The sequence below is a fragment of the Mobula birostris genome, chromosome 22, assembly GCF_030028105.1.
Source record: "Mobula birostris isolate sMobBir1 chromosome 22, sMobBir1.hap1, whole genome shotgun sequence".
In the NCBI taxonomy this organism is placed as follows: domain Eukaryota; kingdom Metazoa; phylum Chordata; class Chondrichthyes; order Myliobatiformes; family Myliobatidae; genus Mobula; species Mobula birostris.
The window spans coordinates 24,378,382-24,403,004 of record NC_092391.1 but is presented as its reverse complement, the minus strand read 5'-3'; the positions used below and the strand labels follow the sequence as shown (position 1 = coordinate 24,403,004).

At 45.3% G+C, this 24,623-nt stretch overlaps 1 protein-coding gene across 1 annotated transcript in view; it reads left to right on the top strand.

The window, feature by feature from the left end:
• The first annotated feature begins 731 nt into the window (after positions 1–731).
• LOC140186272 (laminin subunit gamma-3-like) overlaps positions 732–24,623 on the top strand; it is a 140,288-nt gene continuing 116,396 nt past the window's right edge. The window contains exon 1 of the mRNA XM_072240329.1: positions 732–1,142. Within this exon, the coding sequence (XP_072096430.1) occupies positions 767–1,142 (376 nt within the window). The 5' untranslated portion in view covers positions 732–766. The remainder of the gene's footprint in view (positions 1,143–24,623) is intronic.

Below are 24,623 nucleotides of genomic sequence, written 5' to 3'. Positions count from 1 at the left end.
CTACAACTAAAGGTCATGGGTTAATGGTGAAAGGTGAAAATTTTAAGGGGAACATGATGAGCAGATTCTTTACTCGGAGTGTCGTGAGAGTGTGGAATTGTCTGCCAGCGCAAGTAGAGCATGCGAGCTCGATTTCAATGTTTAAGGGAAGTTTGGATGGGTGTATGGATAGTAGTGATACGAGGGTTATGATTCCGGTGCAGATCGACGGGAGTAGGCATTTTAAATGGGCCGAAGGGCCTGTTTCTGAGCTCTACTTTTCCGTGACTCTACGACTCTAGTTCTATCTAGTTTATTTGGGACGTCTGGGATGCTGTCTCTTTTCCTGTCGATATTTATCTTTCAAACAATCCCCTTTAATCCGTGGTCTGATCATTGTCATATTGCCGCGGAAGTTATATTTTGTACTGTACAATATACTACATCGCAACGCGTTAGATGAGCTTCATTGACTACAGGAATGAAAGTAACTTAAATTTCTATACCGGTATGGTCACATTTACAACTTAATGCATTTGGGTTAATTGCATTGGCCTCAGTCAGCCCCGAACACAGTTAGGTAGTTCTGGGATCGTGTAAAGCGCAGGAGATTTATTTCATTTTATTCCTGAAAACTGCACACAGGATTCCCCCACCGGCAGGGGGCAGGGATATTTCAAATTGTTATTGCAAATAAGTTTCCTGCCTTGGTGGGATGTCACTTATGTGAGATTCAGAGTTTACCAAGTGCTTTCAAAGTGAGTAGGCTAGACGCGCCGTGGCTGTTATGGAGCTGCTGACTTTTCTGACTGCCTTTTCTATGCACGTCTGCACTGTCCTGGCCGGGATGGACTCGTGTTATGAACAGGAGTCCGGCAAAGCCCAAAGATGCATGCCGGAATTCTGCAACGCTGCCTTCGGTCGGACAGTGCTGGCCAGCGACGTCTGCGGCTTTCCCGCCCCGGAGGAATACTGCCTGCAGACCGGCGTGACTGGAGTCACCAAATCGTGCCATGTGTGCGACGCCCAAGACCCGCAGCAGAGCCACAACGCCACTTACCTGAACGACTTCCACAATGAGCTGGAGCCCACCTGGTGGCAGAGTCCGTCCATGTTGCACGGCGTGCAGTTCCCCAACTCCGTTAATCTGACCCTACACCTGGGTGAGTGACAACTCCGCTGGGCGGCGTTGCTGGCGGGCAACTGTAAACCTGTCGCTATAACTCCGTCATGTGTTTAACTTGCAGACAACTGGGCTAAGTTTCAATCCTTTTTCTAACCACAACGTTACTCTTAAGCTTTCAAATACTAGGGGAATTCAAAATTCCTTGCAACTAGTCGCTCATTTGTTGTAATTGCAGGGTCACCTGTTACAATCAGGAGTTTAATTTGAAATCTTTTGTAACTGCACAGTTCCAAGTGAAACCAAAAGGAATGCACGGACTGTCCGTACACTAGGTTAAAATTCTGTGGGAGTTAAAACGAGAATTCCTCCTATGCAGCCTGGGCAGCTGAATCATTTGGAACAGTTGCCCCGGGACACCGCACATGGAATCAGAATCAGATTTAATTCGTTATCTTTGCGGCAGCAGTACAGTGCAATACGTAATAATAGAGAAAAAGCGTGAATTACGGTATGAATCTATATTACATAGTTAAATTAAATAAGTAGTGCCAAAAAAGTAGTTCATGAGTCAATGTCCATTCAGAAATCGGATGGCAGAGGGGAAGAAGCTGTTCCTGAATCGCTGAGGGCGTGCCTTCAGGGTCCCATACCTCCTTCCTGATGGTAACAGTGAGAAAAGGAGGTGTCCTGGTGATGGGGGTTCGTAATGGTGGACAACACACACAAAATGCTGGAGGAACTCAGCAGGCCAGGCGGCGTCTATGGAAACGAGTACAGTGGAAGTTTCGGGCTGGACTGGAGAAAAAAGAAGAGGAGTAGAATTAAAAGGTGTGGGTGGTGGGGGGAAAAACACAAGGTGATGGGCGAAGCTGGGAAGGGGAGGCGAAGTAAAGAGCTGGGAAGTTGATTGGTGAAAGAGATACAGGGCTGGAGAAGTAGGGGGAGGGTAGAAGGCCATGGAAGAAAGGGAAGGGGGAGGAGCACCAGAGGGAGGTGATGGGAAGGCAAGGAGACCAGGTGAGAGAGGGAAACGGGATCGGGCAATAGTGAAGGGGTGGGGGGTGGTGGAGTATTACCGGGAGTTCGAGAAATTGATGTTCATGCCGTAGGGTTGGAGGCTACCCAGACGGAATATAATGTGTTGCTCCTCCAACCTGAGTGTGGCCTCATCGCGACGGTGGAGGAGGCTATGGACTGACATGTCGGAATGTGAATGGGATGTGGAATTAAAATGGGTCGCCACCGGGACATACCGCTTCTTCTGGCGGACGGAACGTAGGTGCTTGGCGAAGCGGTCTCCCAATGTACGTCGGGTCTCACCAACATCCAGAAGGCTACACTGGGAGCACCGGGTACAGTAGATGACCACAGCAGACTCACAGGCGAAGTGTCGTCTCACCTCGAAGGACTGTTTAGGGCCCTAAATGGTAGTGAGGGAAGAGGTGTAGGGGCAGATGTTGCCATGGGTACTAGCATGGGTCCCAGCGATGCCTGCCTTTATGGCGGCTACGTGGAACAGTCTATATTCCAAGCCTACACTGGCGTCACTCCCCAACTTTTCCTCCGCTATATCGACGACTACATTGGGGCTGCTTCCTGCACCCATGCAGAGCTTGTCGACTTCATCAACTTTGCCTCCGACTTCCAACCTGCCCTCAAATTCACCTGGTCCGTTTCCGACACCTCCCTTCCCTTTCTCCATCTCACTGTCTGTATCTCTGGAGACAGCTTATCTACCGATGTCTATTATAGACCCACTGACTCTCACAGCTACCTCGTCCCACACTTCTACTTGTAAAAACGCCATCCCCTTCTCTCAATTCCTCCGTCTTCGCCGCATCTACTCAGGATGAGGCTTCTCATTTCAGAACGAAGGAGATTCCCCTCCTTCTTCAAAGAAAGGGGCTTCCCTTCCTCCACCATCAACGCTGCCCTCAACCGCATCGCTTCCATTTCGCGCACATCTGCCCTCAACCCATCCTCCCACCGCCACACCAAGGATAGGGTTCCCCTTGTCCTCACCTATCATCCCACCAGCCTCCGCGTCCAGCACATAATTCTCCGTAACTTCCGCCATCTCCAGCGGGATCCCACCCCTCCCCACTTTCTGCTTTCCGCAGGGATCGCTCCCTCCCGAGACTCTCTTGTCCATTTGCCCCTCCCCCACTGATCTCCCTCCTGGCACTTATCCTTGTAAGTGGAACAACTGTTACACCTGCCCCTACACCTCCACCCTTCCTCCCTCACTACCATTCGGGGCCCTAAACAGGTGAGGCGACACCTCACCTGTGAGTCTGTTGGGGTCATACACCGTGTTCAGCGCTCCCGGTGTGGCCTGCTGTAGACCCGACGTAGACTGGGAGACCATTCGCCAGAAAAAGTGGGATCTCCCAGTGGCCACCTATTTTAATTCCTTGCTTCCCATTCCCATTCTGACATGCCAGTCTATAGTATCCACTACTGTCTCGGTGAAGCCACACTCAGTTTGAAGGAGCAACATATCATATACCATCCAAGTAGCCTTCGACTTAATGGCATGAACATAGATTGTTCAAACTTCTGGTAATCCCCTCCCCACCTTCACCATTCCCATTTCCCTCTCTCACCTAATCTCCTTACTGCCCATCACCCCCCTCTGGTGCTCCTCCCTCTTTTCTTTCTTCCATGTCCTTCTATCCTCTCCTATCAGATCCCCGCCTTCTCCAGCCCCATATCTCTTTCACCAATCAACTTTCCAGCTCCTTACTTCACCCATCCCCCCCCCGTTTCACCATCACCTCCTGTCCTCCCCTCACCCACCTTTTAATTTTGACACCTCATCTTTTTTTCTCTAGTCCTGATGAAGGGTTTTTGTTCGAAACGTGGACTGTACTCTTTTCTATAGATGTTGCCTGGCCTGCTGAGTTCCTCCAGTATTTTGTGTGCGTTGCTTGGATTTACAACATCTGCAGATTTTCTTTTGCTTAATGGTGGACCATTAAGCAAATTTGCTTTTTGAGACACCGCTGCATGAAGATGTCCCAGATACTATGGAAGACAATGTCCACGATGGACCTGACTAATTTTCCAACACTCTACAGCTCACTTCGTTCCTGTGCAGTAGCCCCTCCCCTCCCCTTCCCCTCTATCCATTTTTCTCAGTTAAAGCTGAGGGCATGCATTCCTTGAAAAATAGTTTGCCTATTATACTGGTGTTGACTTTCTGCTGAATTAGTTGGTGTTAAATGGAAAGCAGTCATTTGGTCGTTGAGGGGGTAGGAAACATGGATGTCATGTCCATTTTTCAAATCTCTGCCAGTTGTTTGGGGGGAAGGTCTTCAAACGGAACCCACTCAAGTTAAATTGTGCTTTAAGAGCAAATAAAAATCTGTATGTTTCATTTCTTTGTTCAAATGACAGAAAAAGATTGTTCACCCCCGAGTGCCCCAGGGCTATTTCAGAGCTGCTACGTATTGTCTCTTACACATGCCATCATCTGCCCTTTAACACCTTTTACCATTAACTTGTAAAGGATAAGTTTCTTCAGGTACACAAAGTGTAAAAGAGGAGGTAGGAGTGGATATCGGACCACTGGAAAACGATGCTGGAGAGGTAGTAATGGGGGACAATGAAACAGCAGATGAACTGAATGAGTATTTTGCATCAGTGCTCACTGTGGAAATTCACTTGCAGTATGGTGGAAGTCCTGCCGTTAGGGGGCAGGAAGTGTGTGAAGTTACCATGACTAGAGAGAAGGTTCTTGGGAAACTGAAAGGTCTGAAGGCAGATAAGTCACCTGGACCAGATGATGTACACCACAGGGTACTGAAAGAGCGGCTGAAGGGATCATGGAGGCATTAGTAATGATCTTTCAAGAATCACTAGATTCTGGAATGGTTCCGGAAGACTGGAAAATTACAAAAGTCACTTCACTCTTCAAGAAGGGAGAGAGGCAGAAGAAAGGAAGCTACCAGCCAGTAAGTCTGACCCCAGTGGCAGGGAAAATGTTGGAGTCGATTATTAAGGTGAGGTCTCAGGGTACTTGGAGGCACATGATAAAATAGGCCTTAGTGAGCATGGTTTCGTCAAGGGAAAATCTTGCCTGGCAAATCTGTTGGAATTCTTTGAAGAAGTAACAAGCAGACAAAGGAGAATCAGTTGATGTTGTATACTTAGATTTTCAGCAAGCCTTTGGCAAGATGCCACACATGAGGCTGCTTAGCAAGCTATGATATTACAGGAAAGATTCTAGAATGGATAAAGCAGTGGCTGATTGGCAGGAGGCAAAGGGTGGGAATAAAGGGAGCCTTTTCTGGCTGGCTGCCGGTGACTAGTGGTGTTCCACAGTGGTCTGTGTTGGGACCGATTCTTTTTACGTTATATGCCAATGATTTGGATGATGGAATTGATGGCTTTGTTGCAAAGTTCGCAGATTATATCAAGATAGGTGGAGGGGCAGGTAGTTTTGAGAGAGATGAGAGGCTACAGAAGGACTTAGATAGATTAGGAGAATGGGCAAAGAAATGGCAGATAGAATACAGTGTTGGGAATTGTATGGTCCTGTACTTTGGTAGAAGAAATGAAAGGGTTGACTATTTGTAAATGGAGAGAAAATACAAAAAACTGAGGTAAAAAGAGACTTGGGATTCCCTAAAGGTTAATTTGCAGGTTGAGTCTGTGGGGAGGAAGGCAAATGCAATGTTAGCATTAATTTCAAGAGGACTAGAATATAAAAGCAAGGATGTAATGTTGAAGCTTTATGAAGCACTGGTGAGCATCATTTGGAGAATTGTGAGCAGGTCTGGGCCACTTTTCTTGGAGGGGATGTGCTGAAACTGGAGAGGGTTCAAAGGAGGATCACAAAAATGAATCCAGGACTGAATGGCTTGTCATATGAAGAGTGTTTGATGGTTCTGGGCCTGTATTCACTGGAATTCAGGAGAATGGGGGTGACCTCATTGAAACCTATCGAATAGCGAAAGGCCTTGATAGAATGGATGTGGAGAGGATGTTTCCCATGGTGGGAGAGTCTAAGACCAGAGGCATAGCCTCAGAATAGAGGGCTGATTTTTTTAGAATGGAGATGAGGAGGAATTTCTTTAGCCAGAGAGGGATGAATCTGTGAAATTTTTGCCACAGGCATTTGTGGGGGCCAAGCCTTTATGTAAATTTGAGGCAGAGGTTGATAGATTCTTGATTGGTCAGGGCATGAAGAGATACGGGGAGAAGGAAGGAGATTGGGGCTGAGAGAAAAATTGGATCAGCAATGGTGAAATGGTAGAGTAGACTTGTTGGGCCAAATGGCCTAATTCTGCTCCTATATCTTATGGTCTTATGGCCTTATAATACATACACTCAGAGACCACTAAGGGACACCTGTGTACCCTGTTAAGCAAATATCAGCCAATCTTGTGGCAGCAATTGAATGCATAAAATCGTGCAGACATGGTCAAGAAGTTCAGCTGTTGATCAGACCAAGTGTCAGAACGGGGGAGAAAAGTGACCTAAGTTACTTTGACTGTGGAATGATTGTTGATGCCAGTTGGGGTGGTTTTTGTGTCTCGGAACCCGCTGATCGCTTGGGATTTTCACACGCAGTAGTCTCCAGGGTTTACAGAGAATGGCGCAAGAGAACAAAAAAAGAATCTAGTGAGTAACATCACCTAGTTAATGAGAGGTCGGAGGAAAATGGTCAGACTGGCTCAAGCTGACAGGAAGGTGAGAGTAACTCCAATAATCACACGTTACAGTAGTGCGCAGAAGAGCATCTCTGAACACATCGGTCCTTGAAGTGGGTGGACTACAGCAGCTGAAGCTCGCGAACATAGGAGGTACCCAATGAAGTGTATATTGGGGTGTGAGAAGGAAGTTGAGCATCTGGAGGAGACCGATACTGTCACAGGGAGAGCATGCAAACTCCACACAGGGAGCACCCCTGGGTCAGGATTGAACCCGGGACCCTGTAGCTGAGAGACAGCAGCACTAACCACCGTGCCACAGTGTCTCCCAAATATTGGCAGCACTGAAGCAGATTGCTTTATATGACCATCAGATTATTTCATGGTCACCAATATAGATCCGAGCTTTTCATTTTAAATTTATTTATTCCTTTGAAATTGCTGTAATAGGATTTGAATTTGTCTCTGAATCGATGTTCATGGTCATTAACTTAATAACTGAGCCACCGTATCTCATCACTGGTACTGAGATGATTATTGTTCATTTGTTAAATTGTTTAGCCGTCAACTAAATAGATCAAGAGTTTAGTTGATATAATTCCTCAACACCGGATTCAGCAATTGATCATTTTCAATAGACTGTTTGTCAGCAGGCAGCCACCAGGACTTGTACGCAATCCCTCGATTCTTTGTACAGTGATGGGTCAATATTTAAAATATACCCTGCCTAATAAGAGAGGTGTAGATAAATCAACAATTCATCAGCCTTGAACAGATAGCCTTTCAATATGTATATTAAGGTGTGGGATTCCAGTTAATGGGAAGTGCATCTGGCATATGTGGTGGAGCATGAACACTACAGTACAGTACAGCACAGGGCGTTTGGTCTGCAATGACTTTTTAACTTCCCTCCTACATAGCTCGCCATTTTTCTATCATCTATGTGCCTATCTAAGAGTTTTTTAATGCTCCTAATGTATCTGTCTCTACCAGAACCCCTGGCAGGGTGGTCCACATACCACACTGTCTAAAAAAACTTACCTCTGACATTCCAACCCCTCCCATACTTTCCTCTAATCACTTTTAAATTATGTCTCCTGTTATTGGCCATTTTCACTCTGTAAAAAAGTGTCTGGCTATCCGCTCTATCTATGCCTCTTATCATCTTGTACTCCTTTATCAAGTCACCTTTCATCCTCCTTTGATCCAAAGAGAAAAACCCTAGCTTGCTCAAGCTACCCTCATAAGACACGCTCTCTAGTCCTGGCAGCATCCTGGAAAATCTGCTCTGGACCCTCTCTGAAGCTTCCACATTCTGCTTATAACGAGGCGACCAGAACTGAACTCGATATTTTAAGTGTGGTCTAACCAGAATTTTCTTAAACTCAGTCCCATGACTAATGAAGACCAATACGCCATACACCTTCTTAAGCACCCTATCAACTTGTTTGCCAACTTTGAGGACTCCAAGATCCCTCTGTTCCTCCACACTGCTAAGAATCATGCCATTAACCCAGTATTCTGCTTTCAAATTTGATCTTCCAAGGTGAGTCACTTCACACTTTTCTGGGTTGAAATCCATCTACCACTTCTCAGCCCAACTCTGCATCCTGTCAATGTCCTGTTGTGACCTACGACAACCTTCTACACCATCCACAACGCCACCAAATTCGGCGACATTTGCACTCCTCCACTTCCTCACCCAAGTCATTAATAAAAATCCGTAATGACCGCAGTCCTCTGGAGGAGGTAAAGAGGCAAACTACAGGTTTACCCCAGGTTATGGCAATTGCGTTATCTTTCTCTCCCACCTCCTCGGGCTCTGACAATGCTGTGCTAATCATACGGCACTGAATGTTGCAGAAACATAGCCTTGTATAATGGGGTTCGCAGCGCCGGGTGGGGATTCATTTACCGAATTAAAATATTATCTCATATCAAAAATTGACAAATTTTAAAATTTCCATTTTTGGATCCCCATCTAAACTTGTATTTCAGAATCAGAATCAGATTTAATATCACCGGCAGCTGTTGGAAAATTTGTTAACTTATTGGCAACAGTGCAATGAAATATACGATAGATAAATATAGAGAAAAGTACTGAGTTACATTTAGTGTACATAGGTATATAGTATATATATATATATATACATGCACACACACACACACACACACACACACACACATACACACACACATATATATAGTGTATATAGTTCTATTAAATAGTTAAGTTAAAATAAGTAGTGGAAAACAAATTAAAAGGTAGTGAGGTCGTGTTCATGGGATCAATGTCCATTTAGGAATTGGATGGTAGAGGGGAAGAAGCTCTTCCTGAATGGTAGAGTATGTGCCTTCAGACTGCTTTACAGTACCCCTTTCCTGACATTAACAGTGTATAGAGGGCACGTCCTGGATGATGGGGATCCTTAATGATGCCTTCCTGAGGCACCACTCCTTGAAGATGTCTGGGACACTACAGAGGCTAGTACCCATGATGGAGCTGACTAATTGTACAAGTTTCTGCAACTTATTTTGATCTTGTGCAGTCGCCCTCCCATACCAGATGGTGATGCAGCCCGAAGTTTTCAACTGTTCCAGTTGACAAACCAAATCTCAAACTTCAAATGAAATATAGTCACTGTCTTGCCTTCTTTATAGCTGCTTCAAAATGTTACGTCCAGGTTGGGTCCTTAGAGATGTTGACACACAGGAACTTGAAATATGAAACAACTTTTGCTTTTGAAAGCATTTGCCTTGGGCCCTACCACAACCTGGGACACCTCAAGATATTCTAAGATTTCCCTTGACTGGAAATAACTTGGGGATAACCTAAACTTATAAAGGGACTTTAGAAATGCAAAACTTTCTTCAATGATCCTTCTTTCTGTGCCCCTGACTCCTTGGTGACTGGGCTCTGGGAGACTAGTCTGCCTGTGTAGACCTGCTTTGCAAAGATGAGCTGCCCTACTTAACAACATCTTGAGTCTGTAAGGAATGAATTACTGACAGGCTCTCCTACAAATCAGCCTTGGGAATGACCTGCTGCGCCCTTGGAAAGAGGAATGTCTGACTGGCAGTTTGTATACTTGTTTAGTTTGTATAAAGATGTAACATTTTGTTTGCCATTGATGTTCCCCACACTCCAATAAATACTGGAAACATAAGTAGTCTCATGGCATAGAGCCCAGTGAGCAACAGACATTTCCGAGATAATGGTTTGTTTAGTCTCCCTCTGTGGATTGGCACAGGATGTCCTCAATGTCTGATCATGTTTATTTCTGGGCTGTGATTATCACCGGCTCAAATTAGACATGGACCTGCTTCTTGTTCCACTGCATCATTCTTCAACTCGTTGACCAGAAGTTATGTCAGTTGGGTGGGGGTGGGGGTGGAGGTGTGGGGAGGGGGTAACTGCAGCATCCTTGTGTCAGTTTAGTAACATCTATCTTTAGAATCATGGGTTTGATTTCTACTTCAGGGTTGTGCGTTCAGCCCCCATTTCAGCTGGATCACCCCTCCCAGTGCACCACTGAGTGTGTGCATGATTGTCAGAGGATGCATTCGAACATAAAGGGTAGGACACAGGGGTAAGAGAAGATCATTCAGACGCTCAGTGCTGCTCTGCCTTTCAACAAGACGATGATCAAATCGATTTTCCTGTCTTTTCCACAAGTCCCTTGATTGATTGAATATATCCAGAAATCCATCAATGTTTTGAATACAGTGATTGAGCTTCTATAACTCTTATGAGGGACAGAATTCTAAAAATTAACCTTCCCCTGAATGAAGAAGTTTCTCTCAAAGTGGCCCACGTCTTCAGATTGTGATCCATGGTTCTAGTTCCTTAACTGCGGGGGGAGGGGGCGTCATCCCTTCATCTACATTATCTAATCCGGTGCCTACCTACATCTCAAATGTATCACCTCTCAAACTCTGGAGTGTATGGGCCTAGTCTACTCAATTTTTCCCATATCAGCCTGAGAACCATTCTGATGAATCTTTACTGCCCTCAATAACAAACTTCTGCTCCTTTAAGTAAGGAGAATGAATTTGTTCATAGTGCACCCTGAGTGGGCTCGCCAAGTCCTTATGTAAATATAGCAAGGAATCTATATCCTTGTACTCAAATCACCTAGAAAGAAAGGCCAACATACCTTTTGTTCTTTACACACTAGGCAGCATTTATGTAGAGAAATAAGCAATGATGTTTTGGGCCAAGACCCTTCATCAGGACATGAAAGGGAGGGGGCAGGAGCCAGAATAAGAATGTGGGGGAGGGGGAGTAGTATAAACTGGCAGGTAATGGGTGAAATCAGGTGAGAGGAGAAGGTGGGTGGGTGGGGGGAGGTGAGAATTAATTAAGAAGCTGGGAAGTGATAGGTGGAAGAGGTAAAGTGCTGAAGAAGGAATCTAATAGGAGAGCCATAGGATAAGGGGAAGGAGAGTGGGAAACCAGAGGGAGGTGATGGTCAGGTCATGATGGTGGTTCCGCAGAAGGGTGAGAGGGTAACCGGAATGGAAAAAAAGAAAGAAGAATGGAGGGTGGGGGTAAAATAAAAACAGAAGAATTACTGGAAGATTAAAAAAAATCAATGTTCATGCCATCACATTGACGACTACACAGGTGGAGTGGGGTGTTACTCCTCCAGCCTGGGTTTGGCCTCACTGATGGAGGTTCTGTCCACTGCAACAGCCAGGGTCACCTTGACTTCCCATTGTCATATTGACACGTCTGTCCATGGCTTCTTCTACTGCTACATTGAGGCAGAAAGGTCCCTATAAACGCCAACATTTCTCAATCCCTTACCATTTCAATAAATATTCAGCATTTCTGTTAGTTTTACCTAAAGTGGATAAAGCTGCATTTTTCCAAATTCTAATCCATCGGCCATATTTTTGTCCATTCAGTTAGTTTTAAAACTAAGTTGTTTCTTTTTTATTTTCTTTAGTTATAAAAGGTCTTCAATCTGAAATATTGATCTCTTTCCAAAGATGCTGTTTGGTGTACTGAGTATTTCCGGCATTTACTGATTTTATTTCAGATTTCCAGCATCTGCAGTGTTTTCTTGATATAAGTTTCACAATTGTCAATATCCCCTTAAAGCGCCTATTCATTTTTCTTTCTACTTGGATTCCTGATTTGTTTTCTGTCATCAGCAAACTGGGAAATATTACATTTGGTCCTCTCAGTCAACTTGTCGATGTAGTTTATAAACTGCGACCCAAGCACTAATCCTTGTGCTATCTACCAGTTACAGTCACCAATTGGAGAAGGACCCGTTAAGTCCCATTAAGACTTCCTATGCTTTCAGAGGGATATGAAAAAATTCATGGTATTATTGCTGAAAGAATGAGGAAATCTTTGTGTTGTTCTGGCACTGAAAACAATGTGCAAATCAAAACATCTTTTATCTACTCCTTCTCGCTTCCTAACATTTCTTCTCAATGAGCTTCTTCATCATCTGATCAACTCCTCCTGCAACTTCCTCTTGACATCTGTCCAGTTTTGTGGAGTTGAGAACAATGTTAATCAGGGAAGTCTGTTTGTGTGGGATGGAGGCTGGGTCAGTGAATATTGTGGATCCAAACTTCATTACCCCAGAGACGTTCAAATTCCCTCCTGTTCATGTACTCCATGTGTCTAGAAACTGGAATTATTTATGGTTGATGCCTTGATCTTTGTGGAATTACACTGTAGCTTAAAGGGAAGAGAGGCCTTTGGTCCATTGGATGTATGGAAGATTCAGTGGAGGAAGTTTAATTGTCTACATCCAACCGAAAAGGGTACTCTAACTACTCCCACAATTACCCTTTATTTAAAAGGCACCCTTAAAATGAACATAGACCCCCAAGGTACTTCACAGGAATATCACAAAAGAAAATTTGAAAGTAGGCCACTTTCTCAAAGATGGCCAGAGGGGTGCAATGAATGGTGGCCTGTCATCACTATTCCTACGCTGAGAATGAATAGATTAAAATATATGCTCACCTGGACAAGCCAGCGAGCACTGTGAGGGTCATGTTTTTTGACTTCTCCAGTGCGTTCAACACCATCAGCCCTGCTCTGCTGGGGGAGAAGCTGACAGCGATGCAGGTGGATGCTTCCCTGGTGTCATGGATTCTTGATTACCTGACTGGCAGACCACAGTACGTGTGCTTGCAACACTGTGTGTCCGACAGAGTGATCAGCAGCACTGGGGCTCCACAGGGGACTGTCTTGTCTCCCTTTCTCTTCACCATTTACACCGCGGACTTCAACTACGGCACAGAGTCTTGTCATCTTCCGAAGTTTTCGGATGACTCTGCCATAGTTGGATGCATCAGCAAGGGAGATGAGGTTGAGTACAGGGCTACGGTAGGAAACCTTGTCACATGGCGTGAGCAGAATTATCTGCAGCTTAATGTGAAAAAGACTAAGGAGCTGGTGGTAGACCTGAGGAGAGCTAAGGTACCGGTGACCCCTGTTTCCATCCAGAGGGTCAGTGTGGACATGGTGGAGGATTACAAATACCTGGGGATACGAATTGACAATAGACTGGACTGGTCAAACAACACTGAGGCTGTCTACAAGAAGGGTCAGAGCCGTCTCTATATCCTGAGGAGACTGAGGTCCTTTAACATCTGCTGGATGATGCTGAGGATGTTCTACGAGTCTGTGGTGGCCAGTGCTATCATGTTTGCTGTTGTGTGCTGAGGCAGCAGGCTGACGGTAGCAGACACCAACAGAATCAACAAACTCACTCGTAAGGCCAGTGATGTTGTGGGGATGGAACTGGACTCTCTCAAGGTGGTGTCTGAAAGGAGGATGCTGTCTAAGTTGCACGCCATCTTGGTCAATGTTTCCCATCCACTACATAATGTACTGGGTTGGCACAGGAGTACATTCAGCCAGAGACTGATTCCACCGAGATGCAGCACTGAGCGTCATAGGAAGTCATTCCTGCCTGTGGCCATCAAACTTTACAACTCCTTCCTTGGAGGGTCAGACACCCTGAGCCAATAGGCTGGTCCTGGACTTATTTCATAATTTACTGGCATAATTTACATACTACTATTTAACTATTTATGGTTCTATTACTATTTATTATTTATGGTGCAACTGTAACAAAAACTAATTTCCCCCGGGATCAATAAATATGACTATGACTATGACTATGACTACTATATATGTGGATCATAGCACTGCTCAGTGTCATAGCAACGAAACAGGCCCTTCGGCCCATCCAGTCAGTGCAGAACCATTAATCTGCTTAGTTCCATCGACCTGCACCTGGACCATAGCCCTTCATTTTCCTCCCTGTACCTATTTGAATTTCTCTTAATTGAATTAAATTGACTTTATTTCTTACATCCTTCACATTTATGAGGAGTAAAAATCTTTACGTAATGTCTCCGTCTGAATGTGCAATGTGCAATCATAGTAATTTGTAATAAATTGTATGTCCAGTAAGATATACAACAAAACAGTCAATAAAGCTTAGAAATACAATTGTATCAGCATGAATTCATCAGTCTGATGGCCTGGTGGAAGAAGCTGTCCTGGAGCCTGTTGGTCCTGGCCTTTATGCTGCGGTACCGTTTCCTGGATGGTAGCAGCTGGAACAGTTTGTGGTTGGGGTGACTCGGGTCTTCAATGATCCTTTGGGCCCTTTTAACGCACCTGTCTCTGTAAATGTCCTGAATAGTGGGAAGTCCACATCTACAGATGCACTGGGCTGCCCGCACCACTCTCTGCAGAGTCCTGTGATCGAGGGAAGTACAGTTTGCATACCAGGCAGCAATATGGCCACATGTTAAAATGTATGATCTTCCTGTTTCTGGGCTCAGTGGCATGTGGTGTGAGTAGCAATCCTGAGGCCATAACCCTCAAGGTCCTGTTCTTTACCTCGCACCTGACTTCATGAACTCATGGAAGGACCATGTCATCCCTTCTATCCATGTCATTGCTACCAACGTGGACCACGACCGCTGGCTGATCACCTCCCACTTAAGAATCCTATGGACTCGATCTGAAACGTCCCTGACCCTGGCAGCCAGGAGGCAACAAATCATCTGGGAATTTTGTTATCGTCCACAGAACCTCCTTTCTGATCCCCTGTCACTACAACTCACCTCTTCTCCTCCCTTCTCTTCTGAGCCACAGATGCCAGAGACCTGACCTCTGCTAGGTCATACCCCACTCCCAACAGTATCCAAGCCTGCCATTGAGGGGACCAGACCCTGCCCTGTCTGCCTATTCCCTTTCCCCCTCCTGGCAGTCACCCACTTACCAGTGTCCTGCACCTTGGGTGTAACAACCCCCTTCTATGTCCTGCTTATCAACCCTGCAGCCTCCCAAATGATCTGGAGTTCATCCAGGCTCTAGCTCCAACTCCTTAACATGGTCTGTTAGATGCACTTCTTGCGCATATGGATGTCAGGGACACTGGAGGTCTCCCTGCCTTCCTACATCCTGCAAGAGGAGCGTTCCACTATCCCGCCTGGCATCCCCACTGCTTTAAATGTGCACGAAGAAAGAATAAATAATGAAAAGGAAATCTACCTATGGCTCACACCTCTCATTGCCGTAGCCTTGATGAGCCAAAGCCTCAACTCCCCACTCTAACACCGGCCCACTCCCAAAATGGTCATTCCTCCTAATTCCAAATTCTTCTTTTTGAATCTTGCCAAGTACTTGTTTATTCACAATCCAATGTCTCCTCAGGAACTGTGGTGCACACAATGTGCTCGCGTCTTTTAAACTCTCTCTCCCTCTATGCAATCCAGTCTCGGGAACTGTGGCACACGAGAATTATTAGGAAATATGCTAAAAGAAACCTTGGTTGTGGAGGTGGGTGTTAAGGAGCATCATAAAGGAATAAGACACTGGGCACAATTATGTCATTCGGCCCATCAAGTCTGCTCACCAGTCCATCATGCCTACTTTATTAACCCTCTCAACCCATTCTCCTGCCTTTTCCCTGTAAACTTTGATGCCCTGACTAATCATGAACCTCTCAACTTCTGTTTTAAATATACTCAATGACTTGGCCTCCGTAGCTGCCTGTGACAATGAATTCCACAGATTCACCTCCCTTTATATAAAAATATTCCTCCTCATCTCTGTTGTAAAGGGATGTCCTTCTAATCTGAGGCTGTGCTCTCTGGCCTTAGATTTGCCCACTATAGGAAATATCCTCTCCACATCTACTCCTTTTAGACCTTTCAATATTCAATAGGTTTCAGCAAGATCCCCCTCATAAGAACTGGAGTATTTATCACCCAATGCCACACTTCTGACGTACGTCACCTACCTACTGCCTTGCACAGCTCCATACTCCATACTAATGTTTAATATGCAAAAGGAAACAAGAATCTTATCAAAGCCCTTCCTGGACTCCAGGAAGCCAAGACCCAAGCTGCAGAGAAAACAAATGTTGTTTGTTTAAATTGACCCTATCTTCTTATATTTGGGCTTATAACAGCGAACTCTAACATGTTTGTCTCACCCTGAAAGTAATATAAATTATTAAAGCAGCTGTAAAGACAAGCAATATACAAGATCGCCCTGCTGTGCTTGGGCCACTTCAGACATGTAAACCGAACAGCTGACTTTGAACTTGCTGTGAGTTTAGCTACATTCCTGTATAACTGTGGGTACTGGAAGTGGCTCTTAGACATGGAAGAAGACTAAACTATGGGCCTCTTCTGTCTCTCTGCCCAGTTCTTGAGAATATACCGCGTCCTACTTCATCATAATTTGAAGCAGCGAGGGAGAGAGCGGGATCCACTTAAAAACGTATTTCATTGGGAGTGAGTCTTATTTGAGAAAATAAAAAGAAGTGAAGTTTAGAAGGAGCAATAATTCTAGGAGACATTATTGTGGATATGGACCAGGGTTAGAGCGGTCAGGCTTTGGCTCAATAGGCTTAGGCAAGAACTGGCAGAGGCTCTAAGTAGGTACTTAGTATGTTTTTTTTTCTCTTTTTCTTTGTCTGTTAGGACATCATTAATGCAGTGAGAATGGACCCAGGGTTTGCTGTATGTTCTTTGTGTGAGATGGAACTCTGGGAGACCTCCAGGTTCCCTGGGAACTGCATCTGCAAGGAGTGCATCGAGCTGCAGCTCCCTAGAGACTGTGTTAAAGAATTGGACCTGCATCTGGATGATAATCGCCTTGTATGGGAGAATGAGAAGGTGATAGACAAGAGCTACGGGGAGGTAGTCGCCCCCTAAGTTGCAGGCAGCCGGTACCTGGGTGTCTGTCTGGAGAGGAATAGATAGCCAGTATAGCGTATGTCTGTGGCCATTCACCTCCATAATAAACCTACTGCTCTGGATGCTGTTGGTGGGAAGAGACAACCTACTGGGGGAAGCTGCAGTGACTAGCATTGTGGCTCAGAAGCGGGTGGTGGTGGGGGGAGAAGAATAGTGCTAGGAGACTCCATAATCAGAGGGGCAGACAGGATTTGGTAGACATGAAAGAGGCACCTAGATGGTACGTTGCCTCCCAGGTGCAAGGGTCAGGGATGTCTCGGATCGAGTCCACAGCATTCTGAAGGGGGAGGGTGAATATTCAGAAGTGGTGGTGCATATTGGTATGGTACTAACGACATACGTAGGAAAAGGGCTGAGGTCCTGAAGAGACAACAGAGGGAGTTAGGTAGAAAACTGAAAAGCAGGATCTGAAGGGTAGCGATCTCTGGATTTTTTGCCTGTACCACATTCCACAGAGGATAAGAGTAGGATAATTTGAACTGAATTGAATTGACTTTATTTCTTACATCCTTCACGTACATGAGGCGTAAAATTCTTTACATTACATCTCCGCCTGAATGCGCAATGTATAATTTATAGTAATTTGTAATAAATAGTATGTACAACCGGACAGTCAATATAGCACAGAAATACAATTGTATCAGCATGAGTTAATCAATCTGATGACATGGTGGAAGAAGCTGTCCTGGAGCCTGTTGGTCCTGGCTTTTATGCTGTGGTACTGTTTCCTAGATGGTAGCAGCTGGAACAGGTTGTGGTGACTCGGGTCCCCAATGATCCTTCTGGCCCTTTTAACACACCTGTCTCTGTAAATGTCTTGAATAGTGGGAAGTTCACAACTACAGATGCGCTGGGCTGTCCGCACCACTCTCTGCAGAGTCCTGTGATTGAAGGAAGTACAGTTCCCATACCAGGCAGTGATGCAGCCAGTCAGGATGCTCTCAATTGTGCCCCTGTAGAAAGTTCTTAGGATATGGGGGCTGATACCAAACTTCTTCAAATGTCTGAGGTGAAAGAGGCGCTGTTGTGCTTTTATCACCACACAGCCAGTATGTACAGACCATGTCAGATCCTCGGTGATGTGCATGCCAGGTCATTTACCCTCTCATCCCCAGATCCCTTAATGTTAATAGGGTTAGCCTGTCTCCATTCCTCATACAGTCCACAACCAGCTCCTTTGTTTTTGCAACATTGAGGAAGAGGTTGTTTTCTTGACACCACTGTGTCAGGGTGATGACTTCTTCTCTGTAGGCTGCCTCATTATTATTTGAGATAAGACCAGTCAATGTAATATCGTAGGCAAATTTAATTAGCAGATTGGAGCTGTGGGTAGCGACACAGTCATGGGTGTACAGAGCATAAAGGAGGGGGCTTAGGACACAGCCCTGAGGGGCTCCTGTGTTGAGGGTCAGAGGGGTGGAGCTGAGGGAGCCCACTCTTACCACCTGCCGGCAATCTGACAGGACATCCAGGATCCAGCTGCACAAGGCAGGGTGAAGGCCGAGGTCTCTGAGCTTCCTGTCGAGCCTAGAGGGAACTATGGTGTTGAATGTTGAACTGTAGTCCAAGAACAGCATTCTCACATAAGCATCCCTCCTCTGCAGATGTGTAAGGACGGCGTGTAGAGCTGTGGCTACTGCATCATCTGTCGATCGGTTGTGTTGGTAGGTCAATTGTAGGGTGTCCAGTGTGGGTGGTAGCAAGCTGCAGATGTAGTCCTTGACCAGCATCTCAAAGCATTTGCTTATTATTGAGGTGAGTGCGACAGGACACCAGTCGTTCAGACATGTTACTCAGGAACAATGGGATGTTTTGAAACAGAGGGCACTCTGCACTGGGAGAGAGAGGGGTTAAAAATGTTGGTAAACACACCCACCAGTTGTGCCTCGCACACCCTGAGTACCCGCCCTGGGATGCCATCCAGTCCCGCAGCCTTGCGGCTGCTCACAAATAAATATGTGGCTAAGGGATTGGTGCAGGGGGTAGGGTTTCAGATTTCTTTGTCATTGGGATCTCTTCTGGGGAAGGTATGACCTATACAGAAACGACTTGCTTCAGCCCAGGGAGGAGGCAAATTGCATTACATTTACCCCACTGCTTCAAGTTAAAATAATAATGAAACCCCACTACTCTTCTTGAACCTGATTCACTTATTGAAAGGAGCTGGTTAAATCCCTTTACCAGCTGAACATTAAACTCAGTCCACATGTAATCTTGGTTCACACTGCAGTGCAGAACTGAGGGCTTCATTATCTCGGGGACTATCTATCAAACAAATCATCAATTGCTATTCCTCTTGGGTAGATGGGAAAGATCCTAATAACTATTCTGAAGAATGGAGAGATTCAATCTGCTCCATGGCAGTATTTAACTTGCAACCAGTGCTACCACTCTGACTTTTCTTCTGTGTGACGTAGCCTCAGAATAGAGAGGTATCGATTTAGAACGGAGATGAGGAGGAATTTCTTTAGCCAGAGGGTGGTGAATCAGTGGAATTCTTTGCCACAGGCAGCTGTGGAGGCCAAGTCTTTATGCATATTTAAGGCAGAAGTTGATAGATTCTTGATTGATTAGGGCATGAAAGGATACAGGGAGAAGTCAGGAGATTGGGGTTGAGAGGAAACTTGGATTGGCCTTGATGAAATGGGGGTGCAGACTCAATGGGCCAAATGGCCTAATCCTGCTCCTATATCTTATGGTCTTAACTTTCAATGGTGTTGTTTGTCCTGTGTGATAATAATGAAAACAAGTAGGTCATTTGGCTGATGAGTGTTTGGGATGTTCTATGATTACTCATCCATGCCATCTTTTGAAAAGAGATATTTTTTCTTCATCAAAGTCAGCAGTCTTTTGCTGTGTTCCGGTGCTGTGGTAGAAGCTGAAGTTGTAGACAGACAAAATAACAAGGCAATGTCCAATCCATCACAGCAAAGCCTCCCCACCGTTGAATATATTTACATGGAGCGCTGCCACAAGAAAGTAGCATCCATCATCAAAGACTTCACTATCCAGGCTACGCCCTCTTCTTGCTACAGACAGACAGGAGGTACAGAACGCCTTTGGTCCCACACCACCAGATTCAGAAACACTTATTATCTTGCAATCATCCGGCCCCTGAACCATGTGGATAATTTCATTTGCCACTACTAGTATTTTTCATTTGCACAGTTTGACTTCTTTGACACGTTGGTTGTTTGTCAATCTTTGTCTGTTTATGTATAGTTTTTTGTAAATTCTGTTGAATTTTTTCCAGTAAATGCTCGCATTTGGTAACATACGTGTACTTTGTTTGACACTAAATTTACTTTGAACTTTGAATACTCTGCTTCCATCCATAACTCTGTCTCTTCCTCTCGTTGTCCTGCATCTCTAACCCTCTCCCTCTCTTTGGACTGGGGATTTGTGAAGGACGGATCCCACCAGTGCAAATCCACTGCAGGTTTCTACAAATGTTTCCAATACAGAGGAAGTGAGACTGGATATCCTCCCATGGGAGATGAAAGACTTCTTCCCCAGTCGGGAAGCTCCACCCACAACATGTCCTTTTAAATTAGACTTCACTTTAATGATACTATTTCCAGGTTGTAAGCATTTCATCGCTCTCGCGCCCATCACTGTTATAACGATTTGCATTTGAAAATGAGAGCATTCCAATGTAACCAGCGTCAGATTTATCTAGAGGAGTGTATTGCTTTTGCAGATTTAATTAAAAACAGTTATGATCTAACCATTATGTCATGTTCAGCTAGGATTCTAATTATACCATAAAAGCAGAGAAGACTTAGAAGTTTGACTCTGATTTTTTTTGAAATACAAATAATGAAAGAGTCAAGAATCCTCATTTAATGCCACATGTCCTCTCCCTTTCTTTAATTTCATCTGGTTCAGATTCATATTGCAAACCCCTCTACTCCACTGGGATAAGTGAACGATCAGTTACCCAGTTCCTAAACTCCGGAATTTCCTTCCAAAGTTCTTGGCAGGGTTTTCCTTAAAATCTGCCTGTTTGACTTCCACTATCAGATTCAGGTTTAATATCATCCGCATGTGTGGGGAAACTTGTTAACTTTGTGGCAGCAGCACAATGCAATACATAATAATGGGGAAAAGCCTGTGAACTTCAGTAAGTGTAACGGTTAAATTAAGTAAGATTTAGATTTAGATTTTTAGATTTAGATTATGAGAACACTCAGTCCTCTTTTATTGTCATTTAGAAATGCATACATGCATTAAGAAATAATACAATGTTTCTCCGGAGTGATATCACAGAAAACAGGACAAACCAAAGACTAACACTGACAGAACCACATAATTATAACATATAGTTACAGCAGTGCAAAGTAATACCATAATTTGATAAAGAGCAGACCATGGGTACAGTAAAAAAAAAGTCTCAAAGTCCCGAGTCGATCGACTCCTGAGTCCCCGATAGCAGGCGGCAAAAGGGAGAAACTCCCTGCCATAAACCTCCAGGCACCGTCAACTTGCCGATACCTTGGAAGCAGCCGACCCCAGCCGACATTGAGTCCTTCCGTCCGAAAACTCTGAGCTTCCGACCAGCCTCTCCAATACAGCCTCCCGAGCGCCATCCTCTGCTGAGTGCCTTCGACCTCTCCCCGGCCGCTGAAATACGCAAAGCCGAGGATTTCGGGGCCTTCAGCTCCGGAGATTCCGGTTACCACACAGTAGCAGCGGCAGCGACGTGGGCATTTCAGAAGTTTTCCAGATGTTCCACTATGCTCTCATGTCTGTCTCCATCAAATCAGGATTGTGCACGGTCCCCTACTTGACAGATAACAGACATCATCACTGAGGTGGCTGCGCAAAAATGTGGTAGTGCAAGAATAGAAGTAGAAAAGCAGAGAGGTCATGTTCATGGGCTCAGTGTCCATTCAGAAACTGGATGGCAGAGGGGAAGAAGCTATTCCTGAATCACTGAGTGTGTGCCTTCAGGCTCCTGTACCTCCTTCCTGATGGTAGCAATGAGAACAAGGCATGACCTGGGTGGTGGGGGTCCTTAATGATGGACACCGCCTTTTTGAGTCATCTCCCCTTGGAGATGTCCTGGATACTACGGAGGACAGTGCCCATGATGGAGCTGACTAAGTTTACAACTTTCGGCGGCTTCCTTCAATCCTGTGCAGTAGCCGTCCATGCCAACCCCCCATCCCCATACCAGACAGTGATGTAGCCTGTTGGAATGCTCTCCATGGTACATCTGTAGAAATTCAAGAGTGTTTTAGGTGACATACCAAATCTCCTTAAACTCCTAATGAAATATAGCCACGGCCATACCTTTTTTTGTAGCTGCATCAATAGGGCAAATCACATGGCCAGTCTTCAGCCAGTCCACCTCTCTCTGTTATGAAATCAAGAAGCCTACAGGAAGGGCAGTGGTGCTGGACTGTTCCAGTTATAAATGACCTCCCTCCAGATCTAGTCACCTACCTCGACATCCAGTCACATCACCGTCACCAAATTCCCATCATCAACAGCCTGTAGGTTGCCCCTGACGCAAAAGGACAATTATATAAATGCTGTGGCCGCAGGTGCTGATCAGAGGCTTGGTAACTCACCTCCCAGCATCCTAGGATCTTTCCATCTTTTCAAGACGCAAGCCAAGAAGAGGATGGAATGCTGTTCACTCACTGGGTGCATGCAGGCGTTTGGAAAACTGCCATGTCAGGAGTTAGTGAACAAAAGTAGGGCATGTAGTACTGGGGGTGAAATGATGGCATGGACTTGTGATTGGCTACAGGCAGAAAACAAAGAGGAGGAATCAACAGATCATTTTCAAGTTGTGAAATAGATTAGATGCTGCAGGGATCGGCCCGGGGCCCCAACTACATCCATTTTACATCAGTAATTTGGATTCAATGTATTACGTCCAAGTTTGCTGTTGATACAAAGCTAGTGGGACTGAGAGAAGGATGCAGAGAGGCTGCAGGAGGAGACAGACGGCATACAAACACGGCAGATGGAATATGATATGGGAAGATGTGAGGTCATCCACATTGGCAGAAAAAGAAAATTAGATTTTGTTTTAAATCATGAGAGATTGAAAGGTGTCAGTGTTCATTTGGACCTGGGTGGCCCTCTTCAAGAATTGCCTCCTCACCGTCTACTGGAGGACAGTTAAATGTGAATATTAAATACAGACTTTGCTAACCACATCCACATTTTGAAAAATGAATTTAAGAAGAACTTGGTAATCACTTTAATGTTTTCTTATGGTTCACGTAAGGAAGAGCATTGGTCGTCTGTGCACGCGGAGACCATATGATTACTGAGCATCTGTCATGGGAAGCGATGGGCTTTGAGCTTTGAGGAGGTCGTGAGTTTCTGGCTAGGGTAGGTGGAGTTGAGTTCTGGTGAGAGTGGAGTTTACGGAGGAAGGAGGCCCCGTCTGTTGGGCACAGCTTACTGTTTACTCTTGTTGTGTACGTCACACACAATGTCTACTTTAGTCTTGTCAGCATCCTGTCAAAACAACACAAATTGAATTCAGATGGAAAATACAGGGCCTACAGTCAGTGTTGTCTCGCTGAAGCAGAGGCCAGAAGGAAATAATAAAGTGGCAAACCCTGAGAAGGGCAAATAGCACAAAATGCCTGAAATAGACATCGGGTCACTTGGTTTTGTCTGGAATATTAAATCGTCTTGTCTAGCCCCCTGAGACAGTTCCCAAAACAGTGCGTCTCCAGACAATTTTTATCTGGGTGCAGACATCTCGTTTCATTGTGGGTGCTGCTCAGAAGAAATCCATTTGTGGTGTTGCAGGTACGAGAAGTAAAGCAGGTTGCCGGCTGGTGTACGGTGGAGGCAGGGGCGGTGTTGGGTACTGGTTGGAGGAAATGAGAATCACTGGATATGCAGAGCAGTTCATTAATATAAACTGTAAGTGCATGAAAAGTTATTCACTGTTACTGAAGGCTGTAACCCGGGATGAGTTGAACTAAATAAATGAAATGTAAATTAGAATCATATCTTGTAACAGACAGCCTTTAATCAGAAGGTGGCAAATGTCTTGGAAAATTTGCTCAGATATATTAGAGATACAGGGCTGGTTCCTGAAGGTTATTATAGTCGGGGGTGGTAATAGCCACTCCCACTACCTATTAAATGTTCCCAATGGCGTGCACCTCAAATCGCCTCTGACAACCAAGTCCAGCTCCTGGCTTCCATGTGTGGCTTGGCTACTAAGCCCGGCGGAAGCATTTCTACGGACAGGAGAAGGGGCAAGGGTGGGTTACTGGCGCCTTAAAACCAGTCGCTTCGGGCAGATGGGGCTCATCAGCTGTGGTTGGCAGCTCATCTAGGAGAAGGAGAACTCTGATCTCAAACCTCCACTGCCTTGTGGCTGTACCCACTCCGGAAGCCTTCCCACTCAGGAAGGCTTCGGGAGTAAACCCTGAGGAAGAAGTGCTGGAGTCCCTAAGGCAGTCCTACATTGAGCTCAATGCTGACTGGCAACTGCTGGTACTGAACTGTATCAGTCTCTGCCGTCCCTTTGGGTTCATCGGATGCGTGGAGAGGGGGAGCCTGCTACATGGGCTACAGATTGCTCTCCATATCATACTGCCCGGGCTTCCATATCTACA